The sequence below is a fragment of the Acanthaster planci genome, linkage group LG03 (genome assembly GCF_054643075.1).
Source record: "Acanthaster planci isolate LZ-2023a linkage group LG03, COTS_SCS, whole genome shotgun sequence".
Taxonomy (NCBI): Eukaryota; Metazoa; Echinodermata; class Asteroidea; order Valvatida; family Acanthasteridae; genus Acanthaster; species Acanthaster planci.
The window spans coordinates 7,900,753-7,919,118 of record NC_141779.1 but is presented as its reverse complement, the minus strand read 5'-3'; the positions used below and the strand labels follow the sequence as shown (position 1 = coordinate 7,919,118).

The window sequence follows — 18,366 nt, the reverse complement described above, 5'->3', positions numbered from 1 at the left end:
TCTTTTACACTATGTACGCAGCTGCAAGACAACTCCACAAGTCTAAGACTGTAAATGTATTCCAAACAAATGGGAAACTTTTGAGACACTTAGATCACTCTCACGTGACCAGTCTACCATTGTCTGTGTCATGCATAAGACACAAATGCATGCTCAAAATGACGTTAACAAGAGTCGTGTTGAGCGGTCCACCCAGCCTGTCACGTGGAGCTGCATGATGGTGAACTAGGACAGCGATAGAACACGTAAACCAATGGAAGCCACTTGCCAGGGGATGTATTTATTTCCCATTCTCAAGTTACTCAAAACCACAGCCAATTCCTACGGATAGTACGGCCTACGCAAGTGCGATCACCGAAGAGGGAACGTGCTCAATTTTCGGACGCCAATTGTTTGACTTCAACAGCGATTTCAAGTCACTTCAGATTTTCCAAAATTTTTCATGTTGACAACTTATTCAAATACTCAACTTCAGGGGTTTGAAGTTCATCCAAACAAACTGTGACATAACTGGTGAGGGAAATCAGAAAACACGACGCAGTATACAGTGCGAAAATACGCCACCATCCCGTCTAAGATAAATAATTTGCAATGAAAAAAGCTGCTGAGGTCGTAGCGATTGAATCCTAATTACATTAAAAGACAAACTTTCACTTTGAACTGAAGTGATCAAGTTTTATAACCCAATCCCTTAGTCTTAGAAAAGTCTTTCGTCGCTCAAACCGCCCGAGATTAACAAGACAAGAGATAGACATTTTTTAAACGCGCATGCGCACAAACTAAATATCCGAATACACGTGCCTGCAAGAAAGTCGGCATGAAGGCACGACTTTCTTAACACGAGCGATCAATCACATACTTACATAAGCTAAAATGGCCATCCTTGTTACCGCGTTACTGAGTTACTTTTCGTTGAAACAGAGAAACATAGGCCTACTGGATAACACTGATTGCAAAGATAGATTGTCCCCGAAACACGGAATTCAACGGTAACGCCTTGTGGAAATACTGATTTCAACGATCATATATCTGAAGTGCAAACTCCAAAGATAACGCATCTCGGACACATAGAATTCAATGATAATGTATTTCAGAATTCCGGAAATCAATGATGATGAAACTCGGAATTCAAAGAAAATGCGTCTCCGAAACTCGGAATTGAATGATAATGTTTTTCTGAAACATGGAATGCAGTAATAACCATTCGGACGATACATTTAGTCGTTTCTCCCTAACATAATGACGTAAGTATGTAAGTATAAATCATCCTAAATGTTCCTTTCTCCCTTAGTTTTGGTAAAATATTTTCTTTCTTTCGTTTTTTTTTTTTTAGCTTACTCACAATTTACCCATTTTAAATAGCGCCCCCCTGTTGTACCCACAATACTTCAAACCCTCGCGTGCAAGGGTAAAGGTGAAATTATTGCGCACGCGTGCATGTGGTGCCTTTTTAAATAGTACTCTGCTGCATGAGTCATGTTTCCCGATGACGCCAGATGACCAAGGGAGCAAAATAGTGCCGTAAGTATGAATTCGTTTCCCTCCCTCCAGTGTGATACTGACTCTACCTCGTTACGTGGAAACATCGAGTGCTTTCTATTAGCCTAAAATCCAGATCAAAATACGATCAAAAACTTTTTCTGACATCGCCATATCGCCATGCCATTGCGTTACCGTATGTCACTGTGCTTTGGCGTATACCTCCGCGTTATAGGACTTTCTTAATATTTATGCAAATTTTATTCACGGCAACTGAAAACGATGCTGTAAGGGACTCGCGTGTCACGATGGCTGTAAATGGAAGGCACCTTTCCGTGGTTCCCGAGATAACCTTCAGGTTTGTGGAGGATTATCATACGTCTACGAGGGCTCCAAAAGCAATGGAGAGCAACAGCTTGGTAAAGGCTTCAAGTAGTTATCACCATGTTACAATTGCACATGTTGTATTGCTACTTAAGTTGCACGGATTGACCTTCAAGAGTAGAACCGCTTTCCAAGTAACGAGACTCACTGATGACTAGTTGAACCACAAGGCCCTTGGGGAGGAAAGCAGGGTTGGACCGGATGGGTCATGAGGCAGCCCACTGGCCTTACAAGGAAAAGTCAGTGTTCATTAATTTGACTAACCCTACCCTCAAATCCAAACGAACCAAACATATTCATGCACACTGTATTCATGTTCGAAGACAAGTAGCCAATACCTAATAAGGCAAGGAAACTTGTATGATGGATGAAAAATGGAATGTACAGCAAATGTGTAAAATTCATATGAGATCTGACAATCAGGCAGAGAGCCGCACATCGAGCCAGCCGAATAAACCACATCAACTACAGTACGACTTTGTCCCAAGTCATCCTCTTGTGTCGATCTATATAACCTGTTGGGTTATATAGTTTCAGAAGTCTACATTCTTAATTTGAAGGGTAGGCAGTTTATTAACGGGATTTTATCTGGGACTTTTCGTTGACGTTGCATGCGTGCACCATTTACGTCTAGGACTAAAGGGTCGGTTGTCGGCACGATCGAGTAGTCAGAGGACTTCATAAACACTCATAAATATTCATCACATGTATGGTCAATACAGCGATATAACGCTATTTTACAGCAATACAGCAATACGCGCTAGGAATAGGCGAATACGAGCCATCGTAGAAATGGCAGTGCGATGAAATACTTTTGCCAAATTTAAAACCTGCAGCTCTTTTTAAGCCGGGAACAAATGCATTCGGATCGTAAACACCGGTTAGGTTTTCTGAAAGCTTTAATCAATTTTAAGAAAGTCACAACGAAATTGTGTAAACATGCTGTTTGTAAACTTTCATTCAGTTTTTGAATCATAAAAAAGTCAGGTCTGTATGCATTCGATTTTGGAAAATACATTCGAATTGTAAGGACGTTCGGTTTGTAAAATTTCATTCGGATTTTAATCAGTGCACGTTAATCCGATCCCGAGGTTTAATACAAAACCACGTAGAATCATATTGAATTTGGTATAGGCTAATTAGAATACATTTCAAGCTGTAGTATAAGATAAAACGGTCAAAAGTGGCGGAGGGTTAGTTTGATTTTTCTTCTTGTCCGTATTTTAAATTCAATTGAATGAGTTGGTCTTGAGTTTTATAATGGCACGTTATCACGTTATATAGAGCTGAAGCTTTTTGTCACGAGCGACGATCTTGAAAAGAGTCGACGATAAAAAATTATTATTGTTATTTACGGTGCTTTTACGGGTGCATTTTGGTCACTAAAATTAAAGCATTTTCTCAGATCCACTATTTAAAAAACTGTATGCCTAAAGTTATTGTCCATAGTAACCTGGGTAACTGCCCTCTACGGTAGTAGACTTAAATTATATTAATCACGCCATGGTTAAACTCTTGGTTGGTTTTCAACTTTGCAGCTGAATTAACTATGCACTGTAGTTTCAATCAGTTTATAGCACGAAATAGATCGGCAATCAAGATCACTATTCAAAGAGCGAAAACAATCATTTAGTTTAACTTTATCAGCACTCTCTTGTGATATAAAACTGAAGAGTCACCATCCGGTTTTGAAAAACATGCAAACAGCATTCAGATTCACACGGACACTCCGCGGTAAGCGTCTGAGAGTTAAACCTCGTGAATTGACGAGCTAATACTAATTAATTAGTGACATTTGTGTCAAGGTTTCATTAAATGTCAATCTTATTATTCTTATTTAGTCTCTGTTTGAATAGTTATAAAAATAAGTGCTGTTTAATGGGATTAGGGACCAGTAGATCAGGATCAAGGTACAGACCCCAAGCGTTTGAGCGAGGACGAGGAACCAAGATGGCTTGAGTCATGACCAGAGTAAATAAATTTATTATGATTCCAGATGAAAATTATACATTACATACGGCCCTCCTCCACCCCAGAATATTTATTATCCTCCCACGGGCATGGGCGGTTGTACACGAACGGCGAACTGTTGTTCTAAGCGCTTAGCCTGTCCGTTACTTTGTCGGCAGTACGGGTGAGGACTGAAAAATTCTCTGCCGAAAAGTGAAGAGGAACGCGGAAGAGTTCTATACAACTCTCACAGCTGGTTTATTCTGGTTTTCTCTTTCAATGGGTACAATAAATGAGCAAGGTTCATTAATATGCACACCAATATCAAGCACCTGAGGGTTTCTTCAGCAACTTCACGCAAATTACCCGAACCTCTCTCAGTATCAACCCAAGTAAAACATCTCGCAGTGAAGGCTTACCAGTATCAACGTGTACACTGTAAACCTCGATTACCGCACACCACAACACATCACTACTAGTCTCCACTAAACCAGCTAACGGATTGGCAACTTCAAGGAGCTCTCAGTAAACCTCTTGGATCATAGGCAATACTCACGCTGACTAACTGATCCCTTGGCCTAATCGGGCAACTCAACATGCATGAGAATCACTCAACCGGACTCTACCACAATCCCTTGGGACTCAAAGGTTTCACATCAAAGCACTGCTAGAAATCCAGCTCCGAAAACCCCTTGCCCTCCTGATACGTTTCTTCCGAAGGCCCCTATTTTTTAAAGAACAGCTAGCACAGCACTTCCCACTCAGTAAAACAGGTAGGCCTACTCTTCTGCTCCCCCTGTCAAGCACAACATCGACGCAACTGATCTCACAACCTCCCGTACCCGATGGAGGTTATACGGTTCAAGAGTATAACCCTCTCTATGAGCCTCGAGCTGGACCAATGAGGGCGCTATTTTCTTAGCAACAGAGGCCCCTTTGGTCGGAACGAACTTCGCTGGTTCAAGAACGTCTATGAAATGCACGCATTACCAACACAATAGACACTCCCCACCACCTTGACTTTTGTCAACCGATGAGGGGGACTTCTGCTTAAAGCAGATACACGATTCCCACAACGAGCTCACGGCGTAACTGTAACTCGCATATGTGCATGCACAAGGGTGTATGCGTTGGGATGTTAGTTGCCTCATTTCCAACTTGCGGATGATCGACCAATCATTTATCGACTTGAAGAATTCGTTTCTACTTTGTACACAACACCACATGAGACAATCTAGTAGCTTCCCAGGCGCGCGCTCAGCTTACAGATTCCAGGAAAATGCACATTCCACCTCGCTAACTTACGTTACTGCGGGACTCTGCCAGATTGAATGATAATTTCCCACAATTCAGTGCCCAAAAATAACCAATACATTCACAAATTTAACTACAATTTACGAAAATCAAATTGCCAAATTTCACAAATTCAGGAAACTGTTCAAACAAAAAATTGGTAAACAGGTGACCCATAGAAGTTCCAAAATGTAAAGAGGGATGATGAGGGAACTTGCTAAGACTTTCAGTTGAATTGTTTCTTGTGCAGTTGCCGGTACCAAACCTCAAACTTCAACGAGCTGTCCTACAGACCTTTTCCACCCACGTGACTAAATGTAAACGATACCACCACTTGTGGACCGCCTGAGCAACGGTGATCACATATATTCCTACGGGCAGCTTCAACCACGTGCAAGCACACGTGCGAACGCTGCATGCTTGCTAGTTTATCTTGAATGGGTAGATTACCGTCACAACACTATGCACTCATTACCATCACAACACATCATAGGTTCTGCACGATCGTGACATAGCAGGAAAAAGGTCTTACACTGTCCTTGCAAATGCGTATCCCATCCCGATACGCGAAGTCTGGACCATTCAAACGTGTGCTTCACACAAAATGTTTCGGTATGACGATTTCGGACCATAGCGCCAACACGTACTCGCAAAAAGTAAAAGTTAAAACTTAAAAAGTACATATTGAAAAAAGGAAGAAAGTCCTGCATTTTGTTAAATGTGTGTCATCTCCTGTCATGTTTCACTTTTTGGGTAGCCCTCACTGGAAATAAAATCGCGAAATGAATTCAAGTTTTCCTTGAAGCATCTCTTAAAAATTCATGTGGCATGTAAGCACAGTTACACCGGTTCCTGATAATAAAATGACTTAAACAAATTCGCTGCGGCGAGAACCAGTGCAGTATGACCCGTGCATACGATGTCCAAAGTCGGCAACGAAATGTCAAACAGGCATTTTTGAAAACGATAGAAACTAGCAAGGCATTTATCGAAGATTTTTGCAAGTTGAATAATACATGCTTGGGTCTATCTGAGAATTTATTTCTGTTGCAGTGATTTTTCCCACCCAGCGTTGTTGCGATATTCACGCACAGTTTTCCGCACCGAAGTCGCCAATATTCCACACACGTACTCGTCAGCCGGTCTTCTTGGCTGAGGGTTGTTAGAGTGGGGTCTGCTTCACGATATTGTGTGACTGACGAGACATCGCTTGATAACTAAAATCTAACAAATGTTTACACTGGAAACAAATTAATTTACCACCAAGAAAACTGTATAACCGGATAAAATAACTTACCTGAAATAAAGAACGTACCTTCAGTACACTATTGTAATCCAGGATGTAAACGATGATGTACGTATACACGGAGAACACATGTAATTTACATCTTTTTTGAAACGCTACCTCAGCCGCATCTGAACTGCGGTTTGTCAAACCCGGCAATAATAACTTCAATTGGTGTTTATATCTTGCGCCACATTACCTTAATTCAAATAAAGATATTTGATGACGGAATCAGATATTGCAGGATCTATTTCTTATAAAAATTACTCCGTGCGTCTCAAGTTAACGCATCTACATGTAAGTTCCCAACTTCCTTCCCCAAAATGGACCTCCAAACGCTGCCCTACGTCCTTCATTTTTCAGTTCTTAAATGACTTTTCGTTTTGGATTTCAAAGGCTTACAAATCAAAAGTGAGACAAGATACCGTTTTGGAAAAGTCTGTACACAATGGGATGATGCTACGTCCAGTTTGCCTAAAACTTTGCTGTCACAAGATAGGTGAAAAACAACACCTCCTTTTATTCAAAAGGTAATCCCCTCCCTATTCTGACACCCCTTGATGCAGACAAGGAAACTCCAAAGGTTAGTGCTTGTTACACGCACCCAAGGTGTTTATTTACTTCCAGACAAGCAAGATCTCAATTAGCAAGCTTTCAGGTGGGCAATGGGCCGAGTTGAACCTTACCCATGAAAATTGAAACACACATGAGGAAGTGACCTGGGTATATATACATGTACATGTAATTAGCTAGGAAAAAGTATCAAGAGTGAGTTCGAGGAAAATAGCTCTGACCCATGACCTTGAGTACAGAAGTGGATACCAGCAACATCTATAAACAAAATAAGTTTCATATATAAAAATTAAATATTCAATTAGATATTCAAATATACTCGGCATTTTCAATAAATATTCTTGATGAAGAAGACAATACAGGTGAAAACACAGCACTTACATGCATCATGAATAAATGCATGAACTACAGGGACACACAGGACCACCCACAGAATGTAATAAAATGCACAATCTTTTACGCTTTTCAAATCAGGCTCCTTGCATTTGCCAAAAACCACTTTTAAAATACAGCAGGGTTCTGCTTGATAGTGCTTCTCAAAATATGACACTCTTCAAAATACAGTAACTTTCTGGTTTAAAAACAAAACCGAAATAGAAACAACAAAGCCCAGTTTTTAAAAATGGATAGAACAGTTAGACAATTCAAGGCTTACTAGCAGGAAGGTGAAGTAAACTGAGGGGTGTGTCAGATTTCATTTTTTTTTTCATGAAAAGAATTTTGAAAGTCGAAAGGCAGTTGTGTGTGTCAACGCATGGACTGCACAACAAGCACGAGACAAAGATCAACAGCAAACTGATCCAATGTCCCATTCCAAAAGCTTCCACTTCTTCAAATTGCACATTCATGTACAGTGTGACTGAATATTTAATCTGCCTAGACTAGTACCATTCTCGAAAAATATGAACTTCAATATTAATACACTTCCAGATGAAAAACTATTTAGAGAGATTAGGAGATTTATATCTTAAAACAACGTTGAAAACAGCAGGTTCAGTGGAAGCCTTAATAAAATAAGCAAGACCAAATTATACATGCAGGTACAACCAACAAAATGTGTTGCAAAATATGATCTACTTAGCAGGCCAGTGCTTTTGCTACACAGGGTATGCCCAAAAGAGGTTTGCCGGTGGAACAAAAGAACTGCCCTGCAAGATGGCTACCATGCACTCTATACAGTGGGGGGGGAGGTGTTGGGGAGAAAGAAATATGATGTAAAGTTTGAACAGGTTAAAAAAGTTAATTGTTTAATGTGGTTGTGTAATGACCATCCTACTCAAGGGGTGACTCCACAGTGATAAAGTGCAAAACTATTACCTACTTCATACATGCACATTTTTTACTTTGCCAATTTAGTTTATCTCTAGATCAACAGTATGGTTTCTGTCATCATTGCGGTAGACCACAAAATTACCCACACACATGTCTGATTCCATTCTAAAATCAGTCATATGATAATTGGCCACAACATGACAAAATGGCAAATGGTTTGTTTTCTGAATACTTTGCTACTTTGAGTAGCAAAGCTACAAATATGATCATTCACCATTCTGAAAGAGAAGATATCGTTGAAGAGGAGCAGGAAGAGGCAGTTGTCCCATCAATTTCTGTCTGTTTCCACCGATCAAGGACTGACGAATCCTGTACCGACAGAGCTGTCGTAGGAGACGAGGCGAGCAACAAATACCCGTAATGATGGTCTTCAGTTCTGAGTCGTTACTGATAACACTTGGGAACTCACCATTGTGATCGCGCAGGTCAATCTGGCCCGTGGCCTGGGCCAGGATGTCCAGGCACCGGCGGTCCCGATCTCTGCTCAAGCCCATGGCAAACAGACTGCAGACACGGTGCAAAGGCGATATACCATTACAGTTGCTGATGTGTGTCTCAGCACCATATTCAAGCAGTAGTGTTATGCATTCCAGGTTGCCCTTCAGGGAGGCCCAATTCAGTGGTGTGTCATGGTTGAAATCCACTGCATCTACTAATGCACTGTGCTCAAGAAGAACTCTAGTGCTTTCTACATTATTACGGAAGCAGGCCCAGTGTAAGGGTGTGTCATAGTTCCCATCCCGGGAATTGATATCAGCCCCAAACTCCAGGAGAACACACAAACAAGCCATGTCCTTCTCTGCGGCATAATGTATGGCAGTACGCTCATAACCATCAACACGATTAACCTTTGAATAAATCCACAAGAGAAAAAAACCCACTTACTTCATGAAAGGTAACGACAACCTTACTTTGGCTAGTTTGGATGAACCACAGGACAGACTGAAATATACTGATTATCCTTTTTCCATGTGGCCTACAATGACAAACCTTTTGAGTTTTTCCCTTCAGAAGCATGTTTTAGAAGCACATCCCTTTGCATGAAGTTCTTGTAAAAGGAGGGGGCATACACGGCAAAGAGGACTTTGATTTGGTCCACTGTGAGGGTTGAATGTTATAAGGCCTACTATTTAGTAGTATAACTATGGGTGGTACGTAAAAGAAAGAAAAGAACACAATGTCAAGTGAAAAAAAGACTTTTAAATCCACTGGTTGGTTTCTTTTTGGAGGAGGGGGCAGGGAAGAAAACTGGCAACCTACCTCAGCACCGCTTTTCAACAATAACTTGACACATTCACTGTCGCTGGCCATACATGCACAGTGGAGTGGCAGTAAGGTACCATGAGCTCGGTTGATGTTTGCTCCTTCAGCAATTAAGCTTTCAACGGTATCCTGAGATGGGAAGGCGCAATGTAAGTGAGATGTGAACAAATGCGAGCAAACAATGGATCTGGTCAGAGGAACAAGGTCTGCTCTTGTCAGCAGAAAACAAATGGTGTTCGTCTTACTACCAGCATATGGACAAGATATTTGTTGCCCTACAATACCAGAAGACACGATTTTTACACTGAAAATAATTTGTGTGTTGAGTCTCAGTCATGATGAAAAGCAGCTCTTGTTATAGGCCTATTGAAATTCCATTTAAAATTGTGTTGTTAATTGTGGTCCCGAGTGACTTATCCATCCAAACCAACCACACAAGCTTGGTGGTCCATGTGGTAAAGCATTAAAGCTGCTGATATTAAGCAGAGGGTCACTGGGTTGAATCCAACAGGAGCAAATGCTTTTTATTTCCCACAAGTTCTGAGAAAACACTGAAAAAATTGATAAATGAATGTTCTTGTTGTTACAGTTACTTGGGAAACACAAGTTTTATCATGTCAACATGACAAGCTTTGGCTTTGAGTGTACATGTACATTACTAAAATAATGCAACATTTGATGAGTACAAAAAAGTATCTGACAGGAAAGGAAAATAGAAATGATGTGGAAACATGTCATGATAAATGTACTTAGCTAAATGCAAACAGTTTTAAGTATCATTACAACCACATCTGTATGATGTTTCTAACCTATATTTTGAAACACTCCTTGGCACCACCACACAGCAATGTTTGTTAAAACAGCAGGCTATGCTCAGTGGCCCAATTCAACACGCACTCTACCTACACAGAATTCTTAGACTTTACGTGTGTGTACAACAGAACTGAGGGGGGGTAGCACACATACTCATGCAAACAAAAAGGAGACTGCCAAATCACATGGTATCCTTGTTCAGCGCAATCTTAACTCTTGTGCAAATTTATTGTACAAGTAGTTCTTGTTCCCGAGATGATAATCCTATAAATGAATTTCATGCAAAGGCAAATCAACCTTGGATGGAGCTCAGTAAATTTGCACCAAGATTCAAGTTTGTGCCGAACATCACGGAAAATGTCACACATCTCTACAGGAACCACTCACATTCAAATCAAGGCATGCTATGGGTTACAATCCAAACCAGTATCCAAAGCTTGAAGGAGTTGCTTTAGACAGCCAAAGCTTGCATGAAGTAATGGAGAGGCTATTGTACCTGAGGGTTGATAGTCCAGCCACTGATGGCACGGATTAGGCGTTCAGACAGTGCATACTCATTCTGTGCCATGGCTAGGCGATACCATGTACTCGTCATCACATAGTCTCCAATGCACAGCAAAGAATTTCAGTCACGCCGCCAATTACTGACTGAATGCCAGGACAAGCATAAACTCCAAACAAATTCTGAAAAAAATTCAAATATTCTAGCCAGAGGTAAGTCCAAACAATGTAACAGTTGAAGTTTGAGGTAACAAGAGTAGGAATATTCTATAAGAAAGTAGTGTGGTGCTGGAAAACACCAGTCCAACACTTACTTAGTACCTTTCGCACAAATGTTCAAAAGAAAATCACATTGACAGTCTTAACAGTCTAGACACCATCCCCTTACAATGCACTTTAGTGTAATATCAGCTAAACTCTACTTTACATCATTGTACATGGGACAACCAATCATTTTGAAATTTGAAAATCTAACGAGTTTAATTTTTCATGTGCTTTGGATGAAAAGGTCCGAGCAAATAAAGTTCATAAATATCATAATTAGTTCCATTACCAGATTAACCCAACTAGGATGACACAGACACTTGCTACCGCCCCATCCTTAGCCACACATCCGTATGCAATTTTCTGTCAGCAGTCTCACGGACTGCAGTTCATTTTCTTGTAAAGTTGAAGCAAATGGAACAGCCGTCTGTGGGCCAGGGTCAAGTGACGTAAATTTCAACAGACACATTTTAATCGAAAGATGGTATGTGAGACTGAGACCGTGAGATTGAATGGGTAAAGGCAAAAGACTGGAAAATACCAGAACAACATCAGTGAAATCATTCAAATAATGGTCATTAGAAAGCGGAGAGACTAAGGAACATTTGTGTATGCCAACAAATTTGTGCCTACGATTATAAGAGAGTGCGCCGAAGATTTGACCACGCCAACAGAAACAGATGTACTATGTAGCCTATGGGTAAGGATCGAATGGTAGCAAGTGTCCATGCCACGCAGTGGTGGGGCTAGGCCTATTACCAGATTACTGATTCCCACCATGGAGGAATTTTGTGCACAGGGGCATCAAATGTTGTCCGTATACTCTTTCTTGCATGAAGTTTGTGAGTGGGAGTAAGCTAGGGTGGGGTACACGAAACATGTTCCGTATTACTAGTTAACTCACCATCGACCATCATATGCATCCGATGCATAGGCCTCGGCCTTATTTGTCTTTCGGCTAGCGCAGCCGGTCCGGTTGACATCAGTGGTACACAGCCATTCCGACGTCCAAGGCCAGTAGTCTAGTTCCCAGAACATATGATTTAGGATTTCGACTACTTATCCGAGGGATGACGGCAGGGAACCAGTTCATATAGGCCAGCGGATTCATATGTACCCAGAGAGGGCGCTAGATCAATATAATGCGTGAACGTACCAGACTAATTCAAAACTAAGTTCGGAGCCCCATTGCGGGCATCGAAGTCCCTAAGGCCTCTCAAACAAAACAATGTGTTGTTTGGTCCTTTGGTTTTCAAATTTTAGTAGGTTAACAAATTAATTTTTTAAGTATCCGCCCAAACAAACTCCCCCCTCAAAAAAGTGAACGTTCCCCAGTCTTCTCAGCAGCCATTTTTCAAACGACATCCCTCAACTTTCGCAGGCTCTTCTGACAAATTTTAAATAACATTTTTGTCTGCTTTGCGGCCCCCAAATGAGAGCCCCTTAATCTATTGATCCTGCGCCATACTTGAACAAGTTCACAATTTCTTGGCCCACACAGAGTCCTCTTTTTGAAAGACTCTGCAGGGGCAGTATTTTCCTTGAATTGGGACAGTGCACCCAGCATACAACACTTTCAATGGCCTCGTGGTACTGTTAATGAGCGTAAGATCCAATCAGTGCACAGCACTGCTTTTCCATGGAGGCCTACATATTTACAACGTGAGTCGAAGGCATACTGAAGGTGCCTCAGGCAGCCGCCAAACGGCCCACATCTGTAAAGAGGAGAAAATGGAAAGCAGTTACACTTTCAGAAGTGGGAGAAAACCCATGGGAACTGAAAATCCAATCCACATGTGGATCAAGCTGGGAATCGAACCAGGGCCGCAGAAGTAAAACGCGAGGAAAGATACACTACGTCAACCTGACTCCCCAAATATTGAAGTAGGCCCTATTTCTTTATCATAACAGAACACACTCGACCTACATCGGTCGGTATCAGAGACAAAGAGAAGCGAAGCCGAATACTAACCGAATACTTTTTTAGAAGATAGGCTCTCATTATTTCCCGCGTTTGAAGGGTGTGCACGTATTCCCAAGAATTCCACATTTCCATGCATGCTATCACGTACGTAATTCCGGTATCCGCGTTTCCATGAAGGAAGATCAAGTCTTTTCGCGTTTAAGGGCTATTTTATCAAGGAATTCACAGTTTTCGAGGTATACATGTACTATGTTAGCATGGAACTCCATGTTTCCATACCGGTAACATTTTATCTGCGCAAATCAGTAAACGGGGATGGTCATTTAAGTTTCTGTAGTTTAGTGCAGAGTTATCATTGAGTCAGTGACTCGACTCGAGTCACTTTTTTAGTGACTCAAGTCGACTGGAGTCCCGAAGGGCGAATGCCTAAATAAAGTACTAAATAAATAAATATTTGGCTCTGTTTGATGTTGTTTTACGTTTCAGTAATATTAGGAGGTAACAGTCATAGTCAAAGTTAGGGGTCAAACATCAACAGACGCGTGAGAAAGGGATGGAGCCGAGTATTTAACATCCCTTCCCCATAACAAATGTTATGATGCCGCAAGGCTGGATTGCAGACGAACGCAGAATGCTGCGACAACCTGTTGAGGAGAGATCTTGGAGAAAATGAACTTGTTCACGGATCCTAACATTTTAGGATGAAGACATACCTCTCGAGTTAGATGTTTACATCCTGGAATTTGACTGGGTTTTTAATAATTGTTAATTAAAGTATCAAAGGATTCAATTCAGTAACTCACATTCCCACAATGTGGATGCTTCATCGTAGCAGTCAAGCTTACGGCGTACGGTGCCCAACAATACAGGACAAAACTAGACAATAACAAGAGAATCTTGAATGTTTTCAGTTTGTTTTTGAATGTATTAATTGAAGGGCATTTAAGTATAGACGATGGAAGATATTTCCATTAGTTTGTTTTAAAGAATTAACAAATGGTATGTTGATGGTCTATCGAATTGGAAAAGATTATGTAACGTTCAGGAAATTAATTAGATGCAAATTTATACATAGAAACATCTTGTTGAAAAAATTATATTCATATGAAACAGAAGTTTGTGTTTTAAATTAAGAAGTGGTGTGTTTATTAAAGTGATCCTTACAAACAATACAAACGGTCCTTTTCTGCAGTTTCATTAATTTATCATAATTTGATTCGTGTTAGTTCAATTAATGATAGAGATAAAGGGAACAACACTAAGTACACAGAACGCTCGAAGGAAGAATGTGCCTAAATCTACTCATTATACCGACTTTTTTTTCGAAATTTCATCTAATCCTTTCATATGGATTTTCCATCAAAGTCATTAATCGAGATAACGAAATGTGGTATGTGACAATTTATTCCACTTTTGTTTACTGTTTGGAAAGACTCTCTATATTTTCCTTATACAAGTTAAAGAGCAACCCCAATGGTGGCGAAACAAAATGGGGAATACAGGTTAATATACTCGTGGTATCTAAGTAATAATGCTGATGAACGAGGCGGTGAAGGAGATCAAGATCTTTCGGTAAATATGGCCTGGTAAATTCACAGTGAAGGACAGATGTTTTCAATGTTTTTATGTCGTTATTTTATTCTGAAAAAAGTGTAAGGCTGGGCTCGCAGCTCAGGCGTGCAGGCCTTTGTACAAAAACATATCCACGAAACCAGGTCCTTCGAGGTCACGATGTTTTTCGTTTCCACGGTGGTACGTAATCAAAAAAGCATTTCTGCGTCGCGCCACCAACGATACAAACGTGGAAAGTTTTAAGAACCCGCAGAATTAGTCCATAGTTTTATTGCATTATTACTATTTATTCAGAAGTCACAGTGCCACTTTACATGTATAACTTATAACTTCGATACCACGTGGGTATATTGAGTATTCCCCATTTTTTTTTTACCACCGTTGGGGTTGCTCTTAAAGCAGCTGCTCAGAAACACTTTCTTAAACAGAATGGCTCTGTCTGTCTGTCCATACAACAGCCTCCATTTAAGACCCTGAATATCTTGACTATGATAAAAACTCATCGTTTTTGGGGGGGGGGTCGTGGCCTCTGTTGCCCCTGTATATGCCCCTGCCTGTATGCCCCGTTGAATATAGTACTTCTCATGTCAAATTGTGTTTGATCACGAGGGTCTTATATTATACCAGGTTTTTTGGGCCGGGGGGGGGGTTGTCGTGGACAGGCGGACATGTAGGTAGTGCATTACATTGTTACTGATGTACAAATAATAACCTTCACAGGATGTCATTTAGAAATTACAACTGTTAAGTTTATTTTTTTTTTATTAGTTATTTTTTGATCGTTTTGTTTTGTTTTGTTTTTTGGTTTTTTGTTTTGGTGTCGGGGTACGTTGACCCTCCCGATCCAAAGTCGCGCCGGACAAATTGATGAGATTTGATAGAGTACGTGGAAAAAACAATGCACCTTGAAAGAAAGACCTGGTACAAAACATGAAGGATGTTAATATCCTACTCTCTCATTGATGGTGTTCCACCGACTGACGCCAATGGATGTGAATTCATTTGGGGGTTCAAACCTATTAAGAATCAGGTTATACATCCTTAATTTAAAGGTCAACAAAGCCAAATCAAACAGTCTTGTTATCTTGACTCACCAAGTCAGAGGTGACTTGAAACGAATTTAATATGGTTTGCTTGCTGCATCAATGTGGGAATGTGTATTTTATTTTCATGCACGGGCGATGTTTTCTCATGGCCTGAGATACTGATCTATTTTTAGGGTTGACCTCATTTACATATGAAGCCTATGCAGTTGTTCTTCATAAAATAGACCAAAATGCAACTCCGGATGTCATTTTTCAAAACTTCTAAAAGAGTGACTTTGATCATGTAAAATACAAATTAGCACCTTCAGATTTATAGAAATGATTATATGGGGATAATTAGGCATAATATGTACTTATGGTGGACATTTGGTTGGCTATCAGTGCAAATCAAATGGGGCTGAATTCATTTAAAGTTTTATGTCAAAGTGTTTACACCAGAGGACTTGATTTCAAAACTTCTCTCAACAAGAAGGAGAATTCAGTATATTTTTCGACTGATGTATTTTAAAGCACCTAAGAAATAACTTTTAAAAAATATAAGCCACAAAGAAAAGAGCGCAAAATTGACGGAAAATGATGAGAAAAGTTTGGCTCTCTTCATTCTCTTACCGTTTAGAATCACTCTCACTATACCAACATATTTGCCAGGTCTTGTATCGTTCGACCACCAAAAATTATCTTTAAGTTTGGCTGCATCAAAAATTTATAATGAGTACAATATGTTCGTTGCGAACGTCATATTTTACAGACCTTTGATGACATTCGAGAATTTCGACAGAAACTGCATGACGTTCTAGAATGCCCAAAATGCTGTCACATGTAGGGCTCGAAAATTCCATGCGCGATTTTCATCTTGCCGGTTATTTTGGAGATAACTCCGCTAAAAATAAAATTAAAATTAACAACTCTGAGCATTAGATTTTCATCATGAATCGTATGTTTCGAATGTCATTTTTTTTGCGAACGTTATTCGGAATGACGGATTTTCTTTTGAGAAAAATTGTTCTGAAGAGAAAAATCGCGGAGCGTTGCCATCCCGTGGAGGGGCTCATGAATATCGAATAAAAAAGAGGGTGCACTATCTGGGTTGATGTCAAAGGTCAAACAGGCCGCGATGAAGGGTGCACCACTACAAATAAATTCCCATAGACAGCAGTGATAAATCCCCATACTTCACAAACATTTTAAAAATACTCACAACTCTCACAGGTGTTCAGGCTGCACAGAAAAATGATGTTCCACATGTCCTCTTTCATTTTCCTTTCAATTTTCGGGGGGTTGACCAATGAATATTTGAGAAATTTTCACCAGAAGCAGACCACCCCTAAAATGCAGAAAATGTCCCTGTCCAGAAAAGTAGCCATTTTGAAAAACCCTCCCTCAGCAAAATGGCTCAAATAGTGCCACTTTCATACCCGATTGCATCCAAATTGCTCAGAATTGGAAGCCCCGAGTCCGGCCCAGAGGTCCAGTCTCATATTTCTTGAATTCCTCAGTTCCATGCCTCTCAGGACCCTCTAATATAGAATATTTTGAGTGTATAGCTTTTATTAATGAGCTCGGCGGACGTATTTCTGGCCTAATTACCAGGGTGCACCCTGAAGCGAAATGTTACTCTAACGTCACCGCGAGAGATTGATGGAAGCCGCAAAATCGCCACGATCGGTATTTTGGACTGCGATTTTCGGGAACATATTTGAAAAAATGTGATCGGTCCAGCTGTAAAAGGATGATGGTTTGGCGGTGCTTTTTTGCACTCTTTTTTAAAGCTTGTGTTGTACATCGATATGATTTTACTCGCTTTTTTGCAGTCGATTTTTTTTTTACACTAATGACAGAATCGAGTGACATTCGCGACTTCGGGACCCGATTAATTGTGAGAGGTACTTTTTACTTCCGTGATTATGGTTTTAATATGTGTAAATATTATCACTTTTCACCACATATAAATCTGTATAAAATAACCTCAGGGATTATCACTCCTCAGTAAATTCTATTGGGTCGGATTTTAACAGGGAGTTTATGTCCCTCAAAATTGCTAACGTTCGAGACTTTAATTAGTTAACTCCAATTTAGTTGAAAGGTTGACACGGTCATCATTGTTCCAGATATCTGCCATGACTTCCCTCATTACATCAAACATTGAAAATTAATTCATTGCTACTCACTTCAGGAAAAATGAACCCACAAAGTTGAACATTATCTAATGGTCCATATTTTTAGGAACCTGCCCTCAGCTCAGGAGCGCGCATAGGGCACTTTGCCTTGAAATGCCTACGCTATTTATTAAATAAATTCGATGTTGACAATCACACGAGGGACCTTGTTAATTGTCACAAATGCCTATATTAAAGTATAAGGAATCTAGTTATTTTCACTTTCACTCAATCTCCCTGTGTTATTTAATATGTTTATTAGCTGATAAACCTCACCTTAATGGGTGCAAGAATATTCACTGTGTACACGAGTGGTATGGCCAGGCAGCAAGGCGTGCTTTCCGATTAGTTCCCGGCTAACAGTGAAACCATTCATTGGCAACTCCGTGTCACGTCGGGTTTTGGTACTGTCACTGGAAATTTCACCTTTTGGGGTGTCCGCCCTTCGGTAGTATGACGGCCCTGTAAGGCTACGGTGGGCCTAAATCTCCAGAACCTATGGTGAGTGTCTATTCGAAATTTTGTTAGCCG

The 18,366-nt window shown here is 40.4% G+C and overlaps 1 protein-coding gene across 2 annotated transcripts; it reads right to left on the bottom strand.

Annotated features, from left to right (window-relative positions):
* Nucleotides 1-6,975: 6,975 nt before the first annotated feature.
* On the bottom strand, nt 6,976-12,189 carry asb8 (ankyrin repeat and SOCS box containing 8). Of its 2 annotated transcripts, none has more exons than XM_022242753.2 (4): nt 12,042-12,189; nt 10,869-11,056; nt 9,557-9,688; nt 6,976-9,144 (listed from the first exon to the last, which is right to left on the bottom strand). In XM_022242753.2, the coding sequence occupies exons 2-4, from the start codon at nt 10,965-10,967 to the stop codon at nt 8,503-8,505; spliced, it is 873 nt and encodes a 290-aa protein (XP_022098445.1). In that variant the 5' UTR covers nt 10,968-11,056; nt 12,042-12,189; the 3' UTR covers nt 6,976-8,502. The 2 variants fall into 2 exon arrangements, with proteins under 2 accessions (XP_022098445.1, XP_022098446.1); XM_022242754.2 differs by lacking the exon at nt 12,042-12,189 and adding an exon at nt 11,897-12,035.
* Nucleotides 12,190-18,366: the final 6,177 nt, after the last annotated feature.

What these genes read in the sequence shown, in the direction of transcription:
- asb8 (XM_022242753.2), bottom strand. Translation starts at nt 10,967, where the DNA reads ATGACGAGTACATGGTATCGCCTAGCCATGGCACAGAATGAGTATGCA. An exon ending in GCTGGACTATCAACCCTCAG is followed by an intron (nt 9,689 to 10,868) that starts GTACAATAGCCT and finishes TTCCCATCTCAG; the next exon opens with GATACCGTTGAAAGCTTAAT. An exon ending in TGTTGAAAAGCGGTGCTGAG is followed by an intron (nt 9,145 to 9,556) that starts GTAGGTTGCCAG and finishes ATTTATTCAAAG; the next exon opens with GTTAATCGTGTTGATGGTTA.